Genomic DNA, 24,861 nt, shown 5'->3' with positions numbered 1-24,861 from the left:
ACCATTCCAAGAGATCTGAAAAATCTCAAGCTAAAGATAAGCAGCAGGGATAAGCATTGAAAGAGTTTCATAGCCTTTGGCCTGCTGAAGTATAGTAGCCACAAAGCATTTTTTCTGGCAGTTCAGTGAAACACAGAAAATACAAAGTGTTTTCTTCATTGTACTGTCTGCAACATCCGACACTTCTTTGTGTCTGATTGAGAAGGATGACTTTAAACAGATTAAACAGGATTAAAAAAAATAAAAAAAGATTCTGTGAAGTTCTTATTAAAGTGTGTTTCAGGCACTGTCATTATTAGTATGCAATTCTCTCTGTTACAGCTTCTGGAGTTAGAAGTTATGTATTTAACCACTACATACATGTCCAGATGAATTTACTGAACAAGTGCTACTGAGGTATTCAGAGAAAGCAAGTTTTGCTCAGGTGCACAGTATCACAGAACAATAGAGTGCCTTTGGTAGAAAGGGGCCTTGAAGAACATACGGTTCAAACCCCACTGTCATGGGTAGGGTTGCTACTCAGCAGCTCAGGCTGCCCAGGGCCCCTTCCATCCTGGCCTTGAATGCCTCCAAGGATGGGGCATCCACAGCTTCCCTGAGCAGCCTGTGCCAGTGCCTCACCACCCTCTGAGTAAAAAAATTCCCCTATGATATCTAATCTAAACTTCCCCTCTTTTAATTTAAAACCATTTCCCCTTGTCCTGTTACAATCTGTCCGTGTAAAAGTCCAAAAAGATTGCCAGTATAATAAAATTTGAGTAACTAGATACCAGATTCTGTAATATAGGCTCTAGCAGACATTCTGGTGCTGGCATTAAATCAGACAAACATCATGGAAATGATTTTTCTCAACTCTATCAGTGCCTCCATACCTCCAACTTTTATGACTCAAATTTGTTTTCTCATGAGCCACTTTTGAGACCCATGGAAAAGAAGCATTGAGTTCAGCATATTAATGTTAAAATAAACAAAACTTCATAATAGGTGCTTTCTGAGAGCACACACAAAAAGAAAGAAATAAAGCAATCTATTGAGTATTTTCAAATGCAAACAGTATTTCCCTCTTCATCATCAAGATTCTTCTAAGACAGTTGCCTGGATGGTATGCAAGCCTTTCTCACTGCATTAAGGGTATATACAGTTATCCATTTCTTTCTGTCTTGGCCTGGTGCCTGTTGCCTAAAGTTGTTGAAGAGCTGAAAGATAAAGCCATGATAGTTTTACATGAATAAGAGCCAAGAGATAACCTGTTAAGAGATTTGTTCTTGTCATCTATTAGTTTGTTCTGTGTATCTCTAGGCAAAAGCTAGTGCAAGCCTTACATAATATACTCTAGCCACTTATGCCATCTGAAGAAGTTGTTAGACCTATTTCAAAGGTTACTCAATTATTGTTATTACTGTAGAAGGAATTCATTTCTTTCCCCAGTTACATCAAAAAGAACTAGGACAATTAAGCTCCTTTCATAAAATGAAAATATGTAGGGAATCCAGAGCTGTGTTAACAATGCTTGACGTTAGGAATGTTTTCCATAACAGGGAATAAAAAAGAAAAAGCACTTGTATGCAAGCTAGGTGAAGATTTTAAGCGTGATAACAATTCTATTGCACTGTGCAGTTCTAGCACGCAGTTACAAGTACCTAAATAGAATAAACTAACATTCTACAGATATAGTAGGGGTTAAAACACCCATTAAAACCTTAAAATCACTTACCATGAAATTACGTTGTTCTTCATGTACTCTATAAACATGCATGTAACTTTAAACTGAAATGGATGAAGTCTGGTAAATTTTCAGTCAAGGAATGATGTAGGTGAAATACTAAGATGTTTGACTTTCTAATACCAATGGAACAATTTACACAGCTGTCCCTGATAGAAAAATTCCTTCTTACGTTCTGCTACTACAGTAAATAAGTGTAAATCTTAATCTCCTTCAAGTATTAGGAAAGCCAACTATCAGTGAAGAAAAATTGTACAGAATCATGAAATGACTTACGTTGGAAGGAACCTCAAGGATCATCAAGTTTTAATACTTCTGCCATAGGCAGGGTTGCCAACTGCTACCTCAAGTACTAGATCAGATTGCCAGGACTTTCTCTACCCTCTGGTTTCCTTGATTTCTTTGGTACCAATTTCTTGTCTTTGAGATTTGTAGAAGAAATTAAATACTTATTACACAATAAATAAATATGCATTTCCAGCCCCAGAGTCTCATCCAAATGACATTACTTAGCAACTGCACTTACATACTGTGACTTACCATAGTCTTTATTTTGAAACAGACTAAGTCACTAAGAGACTGTAGATATATCTTTCCATATTTCATTAAATATAATTTCTTATTGTATTAATGAATTCTTCAGTAGACACCATATATTCACTATGTTATCCCAGTTATACCAATAAATATATTTTTATGCTATCTCTGTCCTGTTATTAAGCTAAAAAAGGAGTGAGTCTTGTCCTTGCATATTTTCCCAGCCTTGAAACAATCAGCAACTCTTTTCCCATGTTTCCATTTTTTCAGTTTCTTTGCAAGTGTTGAAGTTCGAAATGCATTTAGTATTTTGTCATCAGTTTCACTAATGCTCTGGCTTATACTAAAATACCTTCTCCAGTCCTACTTATTAAAGCTCATTTTATGTGTTTCAGAAAGATAGTAGCACTATTGCTAAGATAGAAGTGTAGAGTTCATTTTGCAATGCTGAAAGCAGATCATAAGATAACAAACTGATAGCAAACATGTGAAGTATTCCTCAATGGATTGGAATTGGAAACTAGCTATTGGAAACTAGCACTTACAGCCTCGGCCTTATTTTGAATGCTTCTTTCCTATAATGCTTACATAGGATATTGCATCACAGACTCTCAGCATATCCACTTTTAAATTTTGTGACCTTTGTTTTTATGCACATATTTCTTGACAAATAACCATTTTGTTACCTGACAGTAATTTTAGTTCTCTTTTTATCAACCTCCTACAGCAACCCAGAATTATATATACAGTTTTAAGTGGAGCAAACTCCACTACTCTGTTCATGTACCAGGAGATCATTGTTACAGTACGCAGAAGTGAAGTCAGAGAATAGATATTGCTAGATGAGGAAGAAAACCTCACAAATCTTCAGATTTTTCTGGTAGCCTACACACATTGCAGAACTGGAATTTTGATCAGTTAACAAAGAATAACCATGTGTCTTCACTGTTTCACCTCTAGCCCTGCATAGAACTTTTGGTAATTATTTCAAGATTTATGCACCTATAACTCAAGAAAAGCTGGTCAGATAGTGTAGTCACTCTTTTTTAAAGATAAGATTTTACCTAGTAAAAGCATCCATGGTATCTCATCAATGTGGTTATCTGTGCTGTGGTAGTTTTCAAAAAGTCAGAAACTATGTTAAGTGTTGTCACAGAGTTCAAAAAATATTTCAACTGGTAGATCGACACTTTGGAGATGTGTTTTGTTGAAAAGTTTAGTTTTCACGTTCTTAAGTGGAAATAATAGAAGTGGAAATTGAGATGCTTGCAGAAGAAAATGTCGTCAGACTTGATGGGAAGATTAGAAAATATCCTGAAGCTTCTTCTCTTATTGCTCTGAGGGGTGAGCATTCACTCAGAAGTTTCTTGCTACCTGTTATCTGTATTTAGTTTGTGTCAGCCTGAGCAAGAACCTTGGATTGCAACTTGCTTGATAGCATCCATCCAGGAATTTCATATTAGCCATTTCTATCTCCGGTTACTCAGACAGACTCCTATTCTCCAGCATCTCTTTCTGCCTTCCTCTTTGTAGAGAACTCTCACTAGCTCCTTTCTTCAGCAGGACTAACTGGGTCCCCTAAATGCGCAGCATTAGCTGTTCCTAAACATCATTGCTAGTAAAAGACACTAAGGTTTTTTCTCTGTAAGTGCAGCAGTGCAGCATCATCTGAATAATGTCATTGTAGTCTAGATTTTCTTTACAGACCTGGATATCTTTAAAAGCAAGACCAAATAATATTGAAGAAAATACACAGCAAACCTGCTTAGGCCAAGATTTACTGGGTGATATATAAGACAATGTCTATTGTTGCTAAGATTTTATTTGATTACTTCAGAACATGCTCTATGTCAGTCATAACTCCCCCAAAAAATGGTATTGGGGTTTACTTTTTTTCTCTTTCTATACTATAGGCCTCTTCTCTTGTGGAACAGTGATAGGACTAGAGGGAATGGCCTCAAGTTGTACCAGGGGAGACTCAGGCTGGGCATTAGGAAATGCTGCTTTTCCGAAAGAGTGGTCAGGCACTGGAACGGGCTGCCCAGGGAGTTGGTGGAGTCACTGACCCTAGAGGTGTTCAAGGAACATTTAGACATGTCGAGGGACTTGGTTTAGTGAGATCTGTTGGTGATAGGTGGGCAGTTGGACTGGATGATCTTGATGGTCTTTTCCAACCTTAGTTATTCTATAATCCTCTGCTATAGAAGTAAAGTTAGGTAACTAGTAATTAATTGCCTAAGTGTAAGATCAAACTGCTTGAAAGACAGGGCACATGCACAAAACCTATGACAATGCAATGAATACTTGTGTATATATGCATACATACAATGTAAAATTATATGGATTTTAAAAAGTATTTTTCTGGCTAGATACCTGTGCTCAGAGTATTGTATGGAAAAACAAACAAACTAACCTACCACCTCCATGAAGTTTTGCAGAATATTGGGTAGATGAGGACAAAGACCAAATGCAAAAATGCTGAGGTAAAAAGTAACTGTTTTCAGTCTTTGCAGGAACATGGCCAGATTCTCAGGATTTAAATCAAATCATGAGAGAGATACAGATGATGACAGGAAAAATGAAAAGTAAGAAGAATCTTGATAACAGAGATATGAAGATGGAATTCTCTTAGTTAAAACTGTCTCCTTAAGAACAAACTCATTAACAAGTGGCTGTGTATATGTAAACGAAAGTTACTCTCCACAAAACATGAAAAAAAACCATAAAAAGACTATTGCTTCCACCTGCAGACTGGAAAACTAATATGGGGCAAAGACATGGTGCAAGTTTTCCAATAATTTTTTTTTAATATCAAACCTTAGCAGCATTAGATACCACATTACATAATACCAAAGATGAGTCTGAGAGCAAATGTTTTAAATATATTTTTCACAGTTAGAAACATTCCTGTAGTTTTTCAGTTTGTAGTTTCACAAAAACCTGGGTAAATCATGGCTTATAACTGTATAACAGAAGATTAAGGACCTTTTACTTGCAAATTTACCATTAAAAACATAACCCGACATAAGTTTCAGTCTCCTTGTTGTTTCAAAAGGGAGAAATAACAAAATAATAAAAATAATAATGATAATGATAATAATAATAATAATAATAACAATAATAAGTCTTCCAGTGTTAAGTTTTTTTAAAGAAAACATTTTATAAGAAAAAGAAAATTAATTCTTCCCAAGGAGGAATAAAATATTTTGAAGGAATGTAACTTCTGGGGTTTTGGTAATGAAATAATGTCATGGAGTAAGAGGATAGTCAGATAGTGAGGCATGGCTGAGTAAATTTTATTTAGGGGACAAAAAAGTGGGATAGGCTGTATCAAATAAAAAAATTATACTTGTGCACATTCACATGCACACATACAGTATTAACATATGTAGTTACGTGCATGATTCCCCTCAGTTTCTCATGTCAGATAGTTCAGGTAGCAGAAAAAGCTCTGTCTGGGCACCAGTGCTTCAAGTTACACCTCAGATCCTCTGTTTCTAAATGTGTCACATGTTCACAAACATGCCAGCTTTTGCCAGTATCTCCTACTGGAGCATTTCACAGCCAGGTGCTGTCTCACGAAGCTCGACAATACCACACTCTGCCTGTTCAGCAGTTTCAGATGTTGTTTTCCTGTCATTTGTTATATCATAGCCCATATGAAGGGTTATCACATTCAGTTCTAGCTTGCATTGTCCTGTTGGCTCTGGCTCATTATGCTCAGTCACCCACTCCTGATCAAGGCAAAGATTATAATGCTCCCATGGCAAATAAAACAGATATTGAAGATGAAAAGGAAATAAAAAATAAATTTAAAAAAGTTGGAAAAGGATGATTAATATAACTTGTGAAAAGGATTTGCTTTCACGCCTCACAAGATATTTTGCCACGACAGCTGTGTAAATTTGCCATAGCACAGAACATGTGAATAATTTGGAGTCTAGTCTTCAGGCGCTTTAGGATTGTCGACACAGGGGTTATAGCCTTAAGAAATACTCTAAGGTCTTCAGGAAAATAGGTATCTGCTGAAGCAAGAGCTAAATCAACTGATGGTGCTTTGAAAGGACACAGTAATAAAGACAGCAAAGATGATTGGTTGCTGGAAGGGATTCTCCAGAGCTCATCAACAAAAAGATTTCTAATTGCAAGTTCAAGATACTTGCGGGAACTGTATTGATGCTGTCATGCCTGCAGGACAGCTTGTACGCCTTTCCTAGGACAGAGGTATGCCGGTGGAAGCAGTAGCATATATTCATGAAGTTTTAGTCTCCTTTTAATTTTTTTATCAGCCTCTTTTTGCTTTCTTTTTAACCCATTCTAAAGAGTCAAAATGATAGCTATCACTGGAAAAGATGTCTTTGTTAGACTGGGAAAAAAAAATGCATTTCATCACTGGCACTGCTGATAACTTTGCCACTTCAGTGGAGTCATACAGGAGCATGTATACAATGTTTTAGTGTCATTGCTTCTGTCTCTATGACACTCTAAGTAGCTTCTGTCTCAACTATGCCAATCCCATAATGCCTCAGGTTATCATCCTTTTACCCCACAGATTGTTTGCTCTTGCAGGATGATATGTATGATGGGGGTAGTTTAAAAAACTGTTTTTGAGTCTGGTTTTAAGATTTCACAATGAAGAATACTTTTCTTTTTTTTCAGCATCTCAATAAGTGCTTTTTTAGCTTAGCTGCTTACCAATATGTATAACTATCAGAATGTCTGAGGAGGACACCCCTGTACTGCTTAGAATCAAGCCGCCAATTAATTACATTATTTTATTAGTTCCCTCAACCTCCCCATCTCTCCTTACAAGTCTTACATTGTTAAAGAAACAAACAAAATACATTTGATGTCATGCTAAGTTTACAGTGAAGTGCAACAAAGGACCGAAAACAACTACTTCAAGATATGCTCTGGAAGAGGTTGGCCTCAAGGGCCCATATGTAAAATGGTATACTAAAAAGGATTTTGCTATAAGAAGGGACCTCAATTAATATGCATGAATTATTTGGAGAACTTCAGATGAAAGGTGGTATGAATGGTCAAAGCATTCATATTCTAATACATTCCCTGAGACAGTTTGGCCCAAAGTAGGCTTAGCTCTCCTTTTAGCTAGAGGCTGACAGATGCATTTCATAATGAATAATTTGTGCTCGAATAAGCAATTTCAGAAGTGATTCTGATTTTTTAATGTTTTCTGAAGGTGAGCATCTGCAATTCTATTATTATATGGGCGGAGGGGAGAAAAAGTTATATGCATGCATGTGTGTGTCTGACTGAAATTACAAAGCTCTATACTGGAAGGATCTGTAGCTAGGAGACAGCTAAAAATAACTTTATTCAGGATAGATGGGTGATGTAGATGTATGGGTGCTGTTCAACAGTTTTACTGGACTTTTCAACCCTTTGATATGTTTCATTAATCCACTCTGATGCTCTGTATGAAAAAATGTTTGCCTATGTTATGCAAAAATAAAAACAAAAACAAACACCACATAAATATGATGTGTAAGTAGGTAGTAACTTAGGCAAATTCCACAGGTTCAGGCTATTTTCCTTTGCTGGCTTGTTTGGTTTTGGTTTTAATTTTAATATTCAAGTTTGAGTGATATTGAAAAAACAACCAGTTATGCACAGTGACCTTCATCAGTAGAAATGTCTGTGTTTGTTACAGCATCAAATTTTGTTTGTTATAGCTTCAAATCTCAGAGAGGAAATGTACCTATTTAATGGTTAAAAACATTAAAATTAAATGCCAGAGTGCCCTCTACTGGCCCCCAATATTAAAACCGAGCTAATAAAAAGTATTTGCAACCTGGCAAAATAATAATAATAATAATAATAATAATAATAATAATAATAATAATAATAATAATAATAATAATAATAATAATAATAATAATAATAATAATAATNTAATAATAATAATAATAATAATAATAATAATAATAATAATAATAATAATAATAATAATAATAATAATAATAATAATAATAATAATAATAATTTATGAAAAGTTTACTAGTTGGGTTTAATTAGAAACATGCTGGACTTGTTAAAAACAAGTCTCTCCCACGTCTTGAAAAGATGGTGGAAACATTCAATGTATGGAGCTTGACTGTCTTTTCCAGTTGCTGCCAACTGCATACTGGTAGAATAAACCACACTCATAATCAAAGAAAGATCTGTATTTATATGTCACTGACTTAAAAAATTCTCTGTAGGGTATGCAAATAGAAAAAGAAATATGCCTGATTACATTATCTACAGACAGCAGAAGACTATAAGTTCAATAGGGACCATGAGATTCCTGCAGTCCCTCTCTGCTATTGTTTCCCACACTAGCGATGGCAAGAGAGCTGCTGTCCTGTGCTAGGATTAGAAAACAGAGCAATAATTGCTCACTATCAAGAGGGATCTCCTCACTGCAGAGATCGATAAGAAGTTTCTTGCACAAACTGGAAATACTTTCTTAGAGGCAGCAGCAGGTGATTGCTGATTGTCAGGAGGAGATGACTCACATAGGAATAGTAGGGATTTTAACACCTGATTTTACTTAAAGCTTCACCTCATGGCAATTTCCAGAAGTGTGTATACAGTGCTACAAGGCAGACCAGCAGACTTATTTCTTCATATGTCTCCAGACTCCAGTATTGTAGAGAACAGCATATATGCATGGGCACTTGTTAAATAAAGCACTGCAGAATTCCAAGAACTTTCCTTTAGACATAAAAAAAGTGAAAAACATGTAAGCTGATGGGAGTATTTTTTACTTTGTGGGCCCAGAAAAATAAAATAAAAATAAGGCTGTAAGTTGGACTGAATTCTGCTTGCAGTACTGTGATATTGCCATGTTGCTTGTCAGTTGCAAAGAGCTGGGTTTTCTCAAGGTTTCTGGGTAAGAAATTCAGGCACTTGAGGAACTTTACAAACAAAACCTGTTATCACCATCAGGTTAAGTGGAAACTCAATGAGCACTTTGAGAAACCAAAGTTAATATACAGGCACTTAAAACAGGTATTAAATCCTTGAAATCTAGCCTAAGCATTTGTGGAATTTTCCTAATGCAATTAACTCAGTGTGACCATGCAATTTGAGTATTGTCATTTCCACCATTAAATACCTCATTGTCCTTCAAGTACTTCATGTTGTCAAGCACTTTACCTCTAACCATTGCACAGAGCCATTACTAGTCTTCATCTCACTAAACTTTGGAAGCAAGCAATAAAGGCCTGTGAACATACGAATATTTTGATGCATAGCATATAGCAGTTAGAGTTCTGTGAATTCATTAATTTCAGTAGATAATAAAAATGTTCTGTCTATCTGTAGCAGGAAAAAAAAAGTTTGGAGAATCCACAGCTACAACTTTGATATGTTCAGGACTTCATTGTGCATGGCCCTGTATGAACTAATCAAACATCTTCAAAGCAGAAGGTTGGACTAGCCTCCTAGATAACTCTCCAAATCTGTTTTTTTCTTTGTTTCTATGATTTTTTTTTTCCAAAAAACTATCATGAAAATAGATGTCAGATGTAAAATTTAAGAAATAGATGTCAGATGTAATATTTAAGAAACCCGCTATAAAGCACTTCTGCAGAGTACATTCAGCTATACATATATAGACAAGTGCTACAGATATACATGTAATTTATTATTTTCTAACCATTCTCAGTCATACAGTGTCTGCAATTTAGCATCCTCATGGGTAAGCTGTTAATATATGTGGATGTGAAAACTAGCTGAATGACTGAATCTACCCCATTGTGAATCAATGGCACAAAGACCAGTAGAAGGCCAGCCAGAAGTGATATACTTCAGCAGTCAAAATTAGGTCCAAGCATGTTCAACATCTTCCCTAGTGGTCTGGGCAATTAGGCAGAGCGCAACCTCTACAACTTCACTGGTGATAAAATGTGGTGAAGAGTGGCTAATATACCAAAGGACTCTGCATCCAGCTAGAAGGGCCTATACAGGCTGGAGAAACTGGCCAATAGAAAATTAACAGGTTTCAACAAAGGGAAATGTCAAGTAATGCTGTCATGCTGTCATGTCTAAAAGGAATATTACCAGCTAAACTCCACCACACTGCTCTCTCATTCTCAATGAGCAAAAAGAAAGAGAAAAAATAAAATGGAAAAGGGCTCAAGGGTCAAGATAAGGACAGGGAGATCACTCAACAATTACTGTTATGGGTAAAACAGACTAAGTATAGGGAGACTAATGTAATTTATTACCTATTACTGATAACATAGAGAAGTGAGAACTAAAAGAAATATAAAAAAAAATGTCCCCCCATTCATCCTATTCTACCTCCTTCCCCAGTGAAGTACAGGTGGAACTGGCAATGGGAGCTGCAGTCAGAACAGAACACTACATCTCTGCTGCTCCTCCATGGTCACTCTGGCGCTGTGGCATGTGGACTTCCACCATAGGATGCTGTGCTTCCCAAACTGATCTCACATGGGCTTCCCACAGGCTGCAACAATCCAAATACTGCTTCAGCACTGCTCCATAACATGTTTCCCCATCCTCCACAAAGTTGCTGCTGCTGCAGAGCATTTTTCTCCATTTCTTATATATGCTCTCCCAGAAGCACAGATGTGTCTCTCACTGTCTAGCAGTGAGTTTTCTAGACAGCTGGAACTGGCTTTTATCTAATATAGGGCAGTTTCTGGACTCTTCTCACAGAAGTCACCACTGCAGCTCCCCTGCTACCAAAACCTTGGCACATAAACCCCATATAGTCACTTTGTCAGTGATGGTAACAAGCAAATTACCTCCCTGTATTTATCTTGGCTCACAAGCTTTCTCTTCCCATTTTTCCTCCCTACCCACTGAGAAGAGACCAAGAGCAAGCCGTTGGGTAGGTGCCTGGTTCTTTGTCAAGGCTAACCCATGATCATATCTGTACAACAAAGAATATAAACCCTATGTAACTCTAATATAAAACCCTCAAAATACTATTACAAGTATGTCTAAGCATTACTTGGTGTTTTTTTTTTCGAAACACAGCATACTTGAACAGGAACTATCCTGTCTCCACAAGACTGCATGCTGGTCATAATGACATTAACTTTATGTGCTTGATGTTCAGCCTACCCTATTTATGAAGATCATTTTACATATATGGGTTTCAATTCAGAGAAGCCATGCAACAATATAAAAATCTTTTTTTTTTTCACATTTTCAAGTCAGGCTTGAGAAACACATTTTCCAAAACAAAATTCTTGTTAGTCAAAGTTAAGCACAAGAGATTTTTAAAGAATAAAATAATAATTCACAAAATTATTCCAGTTATTCTCTCAGCATTTATTTGAAATATCAATATTCCATGATACAGTTTATATATTAAGCAGTAGGGAATTGTCATCATTTCACATCATCCAGTACTGAAGTGGCACGTTCAAAGCAGCACATTAAACTTCTGAAAGAGAGTCTCTATAGTTTACATAAATAGAACTCTGGATTACTAAACTAACAGAACTTTTGCATCTGAAAGAAGGCTGAGAAGCTAGGCACAGCACTGTACACACCAAGTGCAGTAAGGAGGAAAAAAAAAGAGTGAACTAAACATATGGGGAAATGTTTTTGCATATACAGCCACATGTCTTTAATTGCTCAACACAAAAAGAAATAAGTTTTATTTAGTCCTCATTGAGGGCAGAATACACACAAATGATGTTCGAAGAACACATGGTAGACAGAAATAAAAGCAGGGAAGATAGTATTTTGGTTGGTTTTCCTCCACAGTGAATGAGTTTAAAAAGACTATCTGGTGCTTAAGCAGCATGATTTTGTGCCAAAACTTGACAACAAACAGTTAACACTAATAACAGTTTTATCCCCCATCTTGCCCTTCTACCGGCATTTTATTGAGCATGCTCAAAGTTTATGAAGGGCAAATTCATGTAGTTTGTGGTTCAAGCTCTTTACTATAGGAATCCCCTTTTTATGGTTCGAAGTTTACCTACAGATGGAAATAGGTCTTTTAATAACAATCAAAAATACAAAAATGAGCAGAGACCAGAAGGGCACGCAGTACAGTGGTTCGCTTTCTGAGAAACCAGAGCGTCTATATTTATACCGTCTCTGTGAGAATAGCAAGCCATTTTGGTCAGAAGATACAATTCTTGTTAGTCATGGTTAGACTCATGTGAACTGTATCATCAGGAAGGGAAAGATGGAATGGCAAGAACTTTTCCCTCTTTTTACAAAGAACTAAGACTGAAAAGTAATACAGTGGTGATAGGCATTATCTTCCCAGTACCACCTTCACTTCCTGCTACTTCACCATGAGTCACCTGTTTGGCTTGCCATCATCTTCCCAACATCATCTCAGCAGTACTCTGGTTACCACGAGGTCAGTGTGGCCAAGTGGTCTAACCCACACTATGTTGGCTCAGAAGATACCACGCATCACCACTACGCAGTATGACAACACATAAACCAAAGATGCTCAGTGGGACTTGACGATTCTAACCACTGCAGTTTGCACTTGTAAGGTGTAAGAAGCAGCATTTTGAAAGCAGTGGTACTGACATTACTATCTGGAACAGAGGTGGTGGATCAGCTATCTTAATTGGGTAAAGGAACTAGAATATCGACATAATTGATGGGGAAGAATCCTGACTGGCCATGAAGCATCCCTTCATACCAGTTTTCATCAATCTGGTTAGTGAGGGTAATGATATCACCCTCTTTAAATCCCAGCTCTCCTTCATTTTCTGGTTCAAAGTCATACAGAGCTCGGCAGCATGGCTGATCCATGTGAGCACCTATGGATAAGAAAGAGAAAGAAATAACATTTTAAAATCTCAGCAGTTATGCTATCATTTTAAACTTTTTACTTCATTTAAATTTTGCTGTTTCCCGTGTATTTCATATGGCGATGGCAGTCCTCTGACAGCATCTAAATCTAGGCAGCTAAACTGTATTAGAAGATAGTTAGCAACTTTTGGAAATTGAGAATACTAAAAGATCTAAATTACATTCAAGCCTACACTTAAAAGAATAACTACTACCAGTCTGGGATCTAATTTTTATCTGTTTACAAAACACAAAAAATGAAGCAAAAGCCCAAACATAGTTCCAGTTTTACTGGCACAGAAATGCTTTGCCTGTGTCTCAAGGAAATAGCAAAATGATATCTTAAAACAGCAATGAAAATAAAACTGTGTCTTTATTTGAAATCTTCATTGGTACAACTATTGTGTAAACTGTCCTATATGCTCCTGACCTCATGAATTTTTGTACAAGCTTTCCAAAGAAAACCTTCTTATTCCCATGAAACAACTGATGATTAGATCAGCATCAGAATTGTTTTGGCACAGTCTGAAATGGAAATCTTTCTAATATGATATTTCATGAATATCTAACCATAAATCATTTAGCATGGTTAATGGGTATTATTATAATTATTAGATTAGATTTTAATTGGTCATATGAAATCTAGAAATATTATTTCCTCCTTGTGCTCATATCCTTCCCTCAATCCCCAAAGATTCTATAGAGTTAAGCCTACCAAAAGCAGTTCATAGTCAAAATATTTAAGATTTATCAGCATTTATTAAACTTATATCCCTATCTGATTTTCCGTTGTTAATGTCTGTGCACTTCTACTGGTCAGAATGAAATGACACATGCATCTAAATCGTGCCAATTCTGGGAATATGTTTGTTTCAGCTTTTTTACATGTACCAGTTCCAGGATGAACTGATTTCACATTCAGACTTTTTAAATATTCATTTGAACTGCTCCCCATAGCTAGAAGATCCATGCTTGAGCTATTTTAGGATAAGAATATTCCTTTTCTATAGATGTCAGTAGAGCAGGATTTAGTGAAAAGAGGAAATCTTTGAATGAATTAACACAAATCTACATTAAGGAATTTTAAAAGAAGATGTTTCTGTAAAAATAATGAGCCCCTCAAAAGAAAGAACTCCTACTGACGAAAATGTTACATATTGCTCTCTGAGAGAGACAGGAATATCAGTTTGTACAATCTCATCACAAAGAAGTGTTCACAACACCACAAAAATATGAGTGAAGAAGGAAATTGTGGTGGTGTGACATGGAGATTTTTACTGTACAGGACTGAAGCTACACTCGTGCACAAGGAATCCCCAATTTAACCCCCATTCTTTGTGTGCATAATCACAAAATTCCTAGTTTACAAGACCATTTCCACTTGCCAAACAAAGATAAGGTTGCCGCATATATCTGGGAGAATTTTAAACATTCACACTGGGATACTATGAGAAGGAAGAAAATCTGATCCAGTGAAAAGCATTTAATCTTGCAACATAGAGTGTGCAAGCCATTGTCATTGAGGTCAGTTGGAATAGTTGAGGTCAGGGTCTGGGAAGAGGACAACTGTCATGATAATACATATTAGCAGACTGTTACTGTGATGAACAAAAGATAAAGCTTTCATAGTACATGCTGATAGGAAATAAAATACATCTTGAAGATACTAATGATGTACAGTCATGTAAATGTTTCACCTTGTTTATGCTGCTCACCATTGAACAGACATCATACCTCATTTGCCGCTGTTTCTGGTTTTAGTGATATTTAATTTCAAGTCATACGTACCATAATGCCTGTTTTTTAAAAAGTAGGGTTTGGGGATTACTGAGATTTTCAGTGTTGCAGAGTTCTGTATTTCATTGAAAACCTGCAGTCGATCTCTGAGTTTTCTAAATGCCTGTTCTATGATCTGTATTTCAAGAGGAGTTCAGTATGGCAGCAAGTCTTTATAGCTCTAGCACTAAGGACATTTTTGACCCAAAAATGGATGATCCATCTATGTTTTTCTGCCTGAAGAAATTAGTGTTTTACGAAAAATTCTGTACTATGCTTTGCAACCAGCCTAGGTCCTTCAATAGAACAATGTAGTTAATTCAAACAGTTCAAATAGTTCTTCTGCACTATCCTCATTCTCATTTTCCTTACTAAGGAAGAACTACCCTCTAGGAAGAATGTTTGCACTGTAGAAAAATTCTGCTAGATTTGGCCTTTTTAAAAATTTTCTCTCACTGCTACTGCTGTTACCTGCTGGTTTTGGAGTGGTGGCATGGGATATTCCTCCATTGTGCTGGGTATTGTCACCACCAGTTGTGAAATCCAGGCTCATACGAGGTTTGGGCTGGTATTCTCTTTTAGGCTGAGATGATGCCTCTTTTATTCTGTCAAAACATGAAATTAGTCAAATGTCAAGGCTTACTTCCTTGAACAGATGAGATGCACCAAACAACATTTCCAAGGCTAAAACTTAATCTTTGTTAATCAGCCACTCTAAACAAGTTTTGGCACTTTGAGTAATTGTTATTTAACCCATTTATTTAAATTATCACCTTACGTGACTATGCCGTTAATTTACTCATTTTTCTTTTCCCTGAATTAGCATTTTGGCCAAGATCCTCTTAACAATAACAAGAGCTCCTAATAAAGAAAACTTTGTGATATGATCTAGCAATACTTAGGGAATACCTCTAATAGATTTGTATCTTGACTGACAGTAGTTATTTTGCTGCTATTGCTGTCAGCCCTTAATCATTCAGCAGTTTAATGCCAACACTTGTCATTTTATGAGGAGACCGTGTGAGAACCTATTGACTTCTGCTGCAGACTTTTTCATGTGTAATTGGGACTACTTGCTTCATAGAGACACACATCACCAGTTTTCCTGACTCTCAGGATAAAAATGTTATGCAACATTCACTTCAATTAACTCTTCAAATTAAGAAATCAATAATTTCTAGCAAAGAGAACCTTTTCAGATTCTTGGATAGATAGAATTCTAGCAATTTATGCAGAATGACTTTCTAATATCATGCAGGTAAGAATACCTGAGTCAAGACCCCTACATTCAAAGTGCAGATTGGCTTGTAAACTGTAGCCAGAAGTAGACTATCCACTTGTAATCTCAAAGAAACTTCAAGAGTTAAAACTGGATCAGGTTTACAGACTACATACTCTGAGAAAATAAATACCAGCAGATCCAGTAGCACCAGAAACAAAATATACAGAAGTGACAGAAAGCAGCAAAGAACTATCTGCAACCAAAGTGTGGCTTTCATATAGAATACAAACATAGGGAATCATGGCTAACTTTTAGGAGTAGCCCTTCAAAAACACGAGGAACCTACATCATGTTTCCTTGAAGGATGTGTAGGAGACTGGTGAACTTTTAAAAAATGTTACTTTCCTCATCTCAAGGACATACAATCTACTTTGTGCTGATAGAAACAAAGCAAAAGAAAACAAAAAAAAAAAAAGAAAAGAAAATTTAAAAGATACATAAATTCGGCCTTCCTAGTTAAGTGGATGGAAGAGGTAAACTCAGTTAAGTCTCATCTCAAGAGTGATTTGACTGAAAAAAAAACAAAACAAAACAAAACAAAAAAACCCTGAAGATTAATTAACAAGATGGCAATTACACTGTACTGGGAGATCCCCTTCAGGTGGAACAGAATCTACTCTTTTCCTAGCATTAACATCTCTGAAAAGACCACTTCAGAATTAACATCGGAATGGAAAGGAGAATAAAGTTATATGTACAGCTGGCATCCAGTGCATCTAAACACAAGTATTCAATTAAATTTAATTAATAGCCTTAGTGAACTGAGTTTCTGCCTTCAGCTCAGATCTCACTCAGTCATACTCAGTTGTATTTCTATTTTCAAAATACATAAATCTCGATTTGCAGTTACCTACTCAGGTAGTTTTTTTTTTTATACATACAATTAACACATTCAAAAAAACCCCACATTTTTGCATTCGATTCATAGATTTTCTCCCTCTGCAATGCATAAAAGCCAGTTCAATAAATTAAGAAAAAGAGCATTACCTGTCTTCCAGCTTAGAAGTAACTCGCTGAAGGATCTGTGTGGCCTGCTTGTGGTACTCCAGTTGGGCTTGTACAAGAGCAGAAAGCTGGCTCACTTGTTCAATCTGACGATTGACATGAAAACATATCTTAGGTCACATCATTACACATCAGCAATAGAAAGCAAACACTGTCACACTGAAACTGCAAAGGCAGCTTTACTTTTTTCTCTAGAAATTTTAGTTCTCCTTGTAGTTCATGAATAGTCACATATCAGCTTTATGCATTACCACGTCTGGTTATGACCGGATCAGGAATGATGATCGAAGCTCTTCTCCGTGGATCATCTCTAGTGTCTATCTGCACAAACAAGAGCCTACAGATCTGCTCAATTACAAAAATACTTTCACTTAAAAAGCCAGAATGAGACTAAAATTTTAAGCATAATACAACTTCCCCACTGCAACTTCCTTTGGTGTCTTTGAGGGGCACAAAACCATATGGATCACAGACATGCTTCTTTTGTATCGCCTGTGGAGCTGGCCAAAACTGGAAGATGCAATGCATGTTTGTATATAGGATATCTGTAGTGAAGACAGACAGCATTCTACTTCATAAAGAACAAATCAGCGAAAACTCTTGTGAGGGGAGCACTGCTCCAATGAACAAAGGCCAAAGGAGATGAGGTTGTTCAGGCTAGAGAAGAGAAGGCCCATGGGAAACCTCACTGTGGTATTTCAGTAAAGGGAGCTTACAAGAACTATGTTGAGAGATTTTTTACAGTTTGATAATGACTAGGCAAAGCGGAACACTTTTAAGCTGAAAGATGATAGATGTAAATAAGATCCTAGGAAGAAATTTTTCACTGTGGAAGCAGTAAGGCATTGGAACAGGTTGTCCAGAGAAACTGTGGTTCCACCATCCCTGGAGGCATTCAAGTTCTGGTTGGATGGGGTCCGATGCGGTGCAATCTGGTGGGTAGAAACTCTGCCTACGGCATGGGGCTTGTAACTGGATGGTCTTTAAGGACCTTCCAACCCAAACCATTCTATGATTTTACTATTTTACAATTCCATGAATGTATTGCTCCATTTGCTGCTGAAACTAGCTTTAGAGTAAGACTGCACTGGGCAAGGGATCTGGAGTAAAAAAGGTCGACATAAAAAAGCTATTTTTCAGGTTTTTTTTTTGAAGCTAGCAACAATGCTATGCTTGTGCTGAGGATCTAACAGCTTGTGGGCAGGCTCCTGAGTCAGCAAGGGTGGAGCTAGCACATTAGCAGCACAGTTTAAACACCTACCCTTAGCCTTCACACCTGATAATAGGGTTTAACTAGCTTCAGGGAAGGCAGAAGTTAGCCCTCATAGAGCACACCTGGTGAGTAACCACTGTTGCTGCCCACTAAAAATGGGGAGGTTCAATGAGTAAGCACAGCCTACATTGATAACATGGTGCTGCAGCTATGGAGGGAGGGTAAAGTGGTGAGAATCTTTCCTCTTGGCAGTCTTTGAGACTGCAGGCCTAAATGTGGTCTCCACCAGACAGTGGGTTTATTCCAAGAAGACCATGGTGTCCAAGACTGGGGGGGGGGCAATCATTTACTTATACTGAAATATTGAAATTGAGATTCAGTTAACCAGATATCCTGCGCAACAAACTTCAGCTATAATGTTTGTTTGTTTTGTTTTTTTTCTCTCCAGAAGAGGTAGACGTTACATTACTTACAAAGAGAGAATTTAAAAACCCGATACATGTAAAATCCTAAACCAGTTTCTAAGCAAAAATTGAAAAAAAAAAAAAAAAAAAAAAATTTAAAAAAAAAAAAAAAAAAAAAAAAAAAGAAATTTAAAAAAAAAAAAAGAAAAAAAGAAAGCTTCAGAGTCAGGATTCCACAGTCATATTAACTCTGGCTTTCCTAATTGTTATTGCATATGATGAGGGCAGAGATCATGAGGGTTGTGCATTTATCATCTCTGATCTTTACAAGTCTTCTCAGCAGCATACATATTTGAACAAAAGCCTCAGATGTAACTCCATAACTACAGCTAAGTAAAAACCATTATTTACATTTATGTCATTCTAAGAAGGAAAACACTTTGTCTTTCTAAATAATACTGTTTAATTAGGAAGCACAATGGTGTTATAGGGGATTTATCTTCTTTATCACTTATCTATCAAATACCTATTAAATTAGTCTTGCATGTGCGTACTGTATGCTAATATAGCTTCTGAACCTCTCACTGAGTGTAATGAAGTAGGAAGTGCTTTCTCATTTTCAGGTTATTGGAATCTATGGCATCACAGAATTAGAAGATTTAGACAGCTTTAAATTGCCTTCATTGCTGAACCAGCACACTTCCATTCTAAGATTTAGGTCAGAGCATAAACAAGAGGTATCTCACATCCATCTCCAGAAGGTTGAACATGCTTGACTCAGCAATTTCTTTTGATTCATCAAATTTCTCCAGAGCTTGGCGAAGCTCTTCATCAGGGAGCTTGCCCTGTCTTTTCTTCTTGTAATCAAAATCCAGACGTCGACCTTCCATTTTCTTTAGGTGATGCTGAAAAACAAAAATACAAAAGAATAAATAAGAATAAAAAGTGTTTCCCAACTTCCCTTGCTTTTCTCTACCAGGGGCTCTCTGTAATTTAACTGATACACCATGCAAGTTTACAAATATGTGCTGTTTGCTGTACGTCATCCTTTCCTGAGACAGGAAAAGCAGAACAATGAGCTGGTTTTACATCTCTTGAAAGATGCACTGGTGTCCAAATGTGAAAGCTGTTCAGCACTAAAACAGGCCACATACAATGAATAAATACTGTTGATGCTTTAATTAAAGATATGAGAGTTTCTGACATATAACTGCCTTTGGTTTGTGAAACACTTTCATGTGCAAAACAACGTGGAATACACTTTTAATCACTTTCATCAGATCATCAAAGTATCTTAATGCTATCTTTTATTGAAAATTTTCTGATTTAGTAATTGACAGATCACTCTTGACATTCTATTTAGCAGTTGCCATGCGATGCTGGCCAAAAAGTAATGTTGCTAGCCAGAATACTTGTCTTTACTAGTTTAAAAAAAAAACAATTTGTCATCTATTACGATTAACTTTATCAATTTTGTAAATTGTATCAGACTGCCTAAGACATTTTTGTTCTTTCTATATTTAACCATGTGAAAGAATTGTTGATCTCAGAATAGTTATTTATACAGATAAACATTTGCTGAATTAGGAAGCACTTGTACATTCACCGTTATAATATTAGCCTGTGTACATACAAGAATTTGTCCAATGAGATTTTTCTGTGAATAGATTCCAGGTGATCCTTGGACTATGAACCACACAATTTATGCATTTGTGCTCCAAATTCCTGGGAATATTTTGGGCACAATTTTTACACAGACGAAAGAGTTGTGCAAGTCTAGAGGCAACTATCAAAATACATCTGCTTATTTATACACTAGAAAACTGAATGCAAACATCTCTTCATCTAATTACGTGACTTACATGAAACATATTTTCAGATGGTATAATTACAGTACTGTGTTAATGCCTACCAAGGTTATGCTATTCTCAAAAAATTACAGTTTTGGTCTTTCTGATTCTAAAAAAAGGGACAGATGTGAAAAATAATATTCAAAGAAAAAGGGATTAAGTCAGATCATTTGTGAATCTAAGAGTTCTTTTTAAAGTACACAAATAACAGATTTCATATATATGCACACAGAGTAAATATACAAATACATATATATATTTGTAAAGTTGGCATTATGAAAATGCCGCATTGTAGGCAGTACCTGTATTTCTCTCAGATCTTTGTCATGGAGATTCTGAAGTGGGTCAATGAAGTTTTGTTTAACTTCCATGTCTAAAGAGTCTTTGACCTCAGAGAGCTCTTTCATTGCTTCTCCCACATCTGCAAGTGCTGGTCCTGAAAAAAGACATCCACTTTATCTTAAAATAACTTGGTTCCCATGCACAAAACTGACTCATGGATACAGTTAGCATTCCATTTTCACCTTCAAGTGAGTATGATGCACCATGTGAAAGGGTAACAAGTATTTTACACTTGTACAGCCCCCAGAACTTATGCTTTGTGACACAGCTGATCTTGAAAACTCGTGTTGCATATAGTCAGACTGCCTCCACACAAATCTCTTTGTGCATTCATTCGTTGCTGTATTGAAGGAAGTTTTTGAAAATAATCATCTTTATTTTCTCCAGTATGGTCTCAACATTAGGTTTCATATAGAAGTAGTATTAACACAAGTCAAAATCTTCCTATTTGTATCAGTTAAAATGTTGTCAATTTCAAATGTGAAAATAGCTGACCACTGTTTTCTTTGTATTTGATGAAAGATTAATTTGATGAAACTCTCAAGTTCATACACTTAGAAAAGTTCATAAAAGTCAGTAAGAATTAGCAGTCTGAGGTCCACAAAAATTACCGTTCTGGTTTATTTCCTCTAAAAGAAAATAAAATAAAAGCAAGATAAGATAAAAATATACTCTCCTGATTTGAGATGTAAGTTGGTGGAAGAAAGTCTACTTTCAAAGAATACTAAGGGACTGAAAACTTAAAAATGCAAGGAATCAGGAAGAGCTTTGTTTCCCAAGCAGGGGATGGATGCCAGGGATGCTCAGCAAAACTAAAGAGCCTGCCAGATTTGGATGAAGAGTGACAAACATTTATAATATAAGTGATTGGTTAAGAAAGTAAAAATAATTCCTATATCTATTTTTCTGCGTGCTATTGTAATCATTGGAGAATGTAGAGCAATTTGCAGAAACTAAATTCTATTAGTTTTTCATTTTTCCCTTTAAGGATGTATTTGAAAATTAGCAAGTAAGAGGCAACCAATTAAAACAAAACAATTAAGTATCTTTAGTACAAGTAAGTCTACATCTGCCAAGACAGCCAGCTCCTAGTCAACAAGCAAGAAAGTGCCTTTTCTATTGTAGATGTTTTTAAGCTGGAAACAACTTACTATGAAGATTCAAATAGGAAATAATAGAATTTTCAGGATCCTCTCTGAGTGTTATTAAATGAAAATAGCAAGAGAGAAGCCTGCAAAATTATGACAGAGTGATAAGGGAACCAGCTGGAAATGTTACCTCTTCTACTTTGACCCCTACTGTGGATGAACACAATATAAAATCTTGGTATAACATGTCTCACTCAGGCAGCCGTAAACTCATTTGAAGCTTGTGGAAGGGCTTTGCAGATAATTGGTAACTAGTGCCTTAATATATATTAAGATATAATTATATGAAGAGGGCCAGGAAAAAAAAAAAGCCAGAATAATCTGTTAGCCTTAATTCTTCACCTGTAATGGAGACAGTAACGAATTATAATTTTTTTCTCTGAGGACAAAAAACATAGGTCACACTGAAAGTAAGGCCTCCTATTTATTTTCATGAAAACTACAATAGATAGCAACGCTATCTGATAGAGAAAATTCTCAGCTACAAAACATTGCTTTTCAAATTAGAAACCACCATTAACTGTGCAGTTTTGCCAGTGATGTACAAGAATCTGCTGTTTAGAACATGGGTTGTCTTTCATGTTGCTGTTGCCACTGCTGAAATATACCATTCACTGCACCACTGTTCTCACATACACTGGTCTCCGCAAACGTTCAACATCAGGGAATGTCAGTGGGTGCCATTTTTTTTCCATGTGGAAGAACTCAGTTCCACACCTTTGCTTCAAATGCACTCCCATGTCAGACATCATTTTGTCAGACTGCTGCCATCTATCACATGGCAACAACATGGAATACTGGTGGGAATGTTTAATCTCTACTGCCGTACCACCAGCATCCACCTCTGATGCTGTGGGTCAATGTATCAATATAAGAGGCATTATTTTCAGAGCAGCCCTTGTAATTCACAGACAGTAATACAATTTCTGAACATATATATTCTCCATCACAATACAGTCCCTGTAGCATAATCAACAGCAAAGCCTAAAGCTTCAGTATGGTCCTAAGTGGAAACAATTTGATTTTCATCTGTAAGAAAATATCTCTAGTCCAAATCCACAGAGAATACTGGATCCACATAATTTCAACAGACCTAGACCAACCTCAGAAAAGAAGTCTGATGGAGCGGAACATGAGTTTCTTACATAATTTCTTCCTTTATAAAACCATAAGGCTTTAATGATGAAAATTACATTTAATTTTATTATCATTTTTATTTTGGTGTAACGGAAAGAGAAGAGATCAAATTACCGAAGTTGCATTCTTCTCCAAGTTCACGGCCAAATTTCAGCATTGCATCTGCCAGCAAGGCTTCAGCCTGAGGGTAACCCGGTCCCTTTTCCTGTCCTCGAATTTTTGACATAGTGTTGATCATACTGAGTTTAGCTCTGGAAGCTGCAACAGGAAAGTGACAGAGGTTACGCGATATTTTGAGTCCATAGACAGAAATGTTTCAATTACCTGAAATGTTACCGTGTATATAACTCTTCACCAGCACTCTAAATTTATTTAAGCTTCCTACAATATGTTTGAAAGACATTATCCAAATTTGGGATCAAGTACTGTTTTTCAGGAATGATCTTTGGAGCAAGAAATCAAAATATTGTCAGTCACTGACTTTTTCTTTTGCTAGTAGTCCAGAGAAGAGGCTCAGCCCTTGACTTTAATTCAAAAAACACAGATAGAAGAACCCCAGATATGATGTCCAAAACCTTGCGAAATATATACATATATTAATGAGATCTTGGATAAATTCCCACATTAATGAATTTTTGAACTCAGTTTAGTTTACCTTTTATTTCTGATAAACAGCTACAGATCAGAAGAAAGTACACAGTCATCAACTAATGAAAACAAAGAGAGAAAAAAATAATAAGCTTTTTTTTTTTTTTTTTTTGTTCAGCTACAGAATGTGAATAGCCTGCAGAGATTAAATTAAGTTGAATTTTACTACAGTTTTTGCCACCTGACTGAAAGCGTGTTTTTCTATCTACAGTATTGTTGTTAGTAAAGAAGGGCTCCTAGGAATGCCTCTGCCTTCCTCGTTGAAAGTATTTGTCTTTGGCAGCAGCTCTGATAAGTTAGCATTTCTATTGACAAAGTGTCAAATAGCTAATGTAATTGCTCAAAACTTGGCCTTGGGCACATTTCTGCAACAAAGCAAACCATTAGCAGGGTGCAGTCAACAAGTGTTTTGCTCTTAATTTATTGTTTATTATTTAAAGACTGTTTATTAAGAGACAGTTCTTGCCATTGAATATATTTCACTTAGTGGTATATACATTTATGCACAGATATAGAGATGGTCCATGCACAGAGACAGCAAAATCAGACAAGTCATAGTACTTATTTTGGCCAGGAAACAGCTAGAAAGGTTAGTATGTTTTTAACAGATACTAACTATTCTTTTGTAAGCTGTCTCAGTACACTTCAGTGCTACCAGATCACACATTTCTGCATTTGAATTTCTTGATGCTTTCTGTCGCCAACCATTGCAAAACAACAGTTGGCAGACTGACTAATAACTATGAGAAACTGAATATTAATGAAGTGTGTGACCATTAAAAATCACATTGAAAGAATAGTGGTAATGGGGAAAAAACACAAGCTCGAGAAAAAAGCTTTGGTATAAACAAAATCAGTAGACTGGGAAATGGAGGAATGGATGCAGTAAGCTGAAATAAAACAGGAACAAATGTGAATATTTTCAGAAACTAAAGCAAAAATATAAGAGGAAAAGTTAAAAAAGGATGTGGCTATGTCCTAGACAGG

The 24,861-nt window shown here is 36.3% G+C and overlaps 1 protein-coding gene across 2 annotated transcripts in view; it reads right to left on the bottom strand.

Moving 5' to 3' along the window:
* Window positions 1-11,548: 11,548 nt before the first annotated feature.
* The window catches only part of SH3GL2 (SH3 domain containing GRB2 like 2, endophilin A1), a 90,577-nt gene continuing 77,264 nt past the window's right edge, over window positions 11,549-24,861 (bottom strand). For both annotated transcript variants that reach the window (XM_032441322.1, XM_015849106.2), the window contains exons 4-9: window positions 23,341-23,484; window positions 20,902-21,035; window positions 19,496-19,654; window positions 17,115-17,218; window positions 15,317-15,450; window positions 11,549-13,038 (exon numbers count right to left, since the gene is read on the bottom strand). In XM_032441322.1, coding sequence (XP_032297213.1) covers window positions 12,839-13,038; window positions 15,317-15,450; window positions 17,115-17,218; window positions 19,496-19,654; window positions 20,902-21,035; window positions 23,341-23,484 — 875 coding nt within the window. In that variant the 3' untranslated portion in view covers window positions 11,549-12,838. The remainder of the gene's footprint in view (window positions 13,039-15,316; window positions 15,451-17,114; window positions 17,219-19,495; window positions 19,655-20,901; window positions 21,036-23,340; window positions 23,485-24,861) is intronic.

The sequence above is a fragment of the Coturnix japonica genome, chromosome Z, assembly GCF_001577835.2.
Source record: "Coturnix japonica isolate 7356 chromosome Z, Coturnix japonica 2.1, whole genome shotgun sequence".
NCBI classification, from domain to species: Eukaryota; Metazoa; Chordata; class Aves; order Galliformes; family Phasianidae; genus Coturnix; species Coturnix japonica.
Note: the sequence above shows the minus strand (reverse complement) of the source record. Positions and strands in the feature narration are given on the sequence as shown.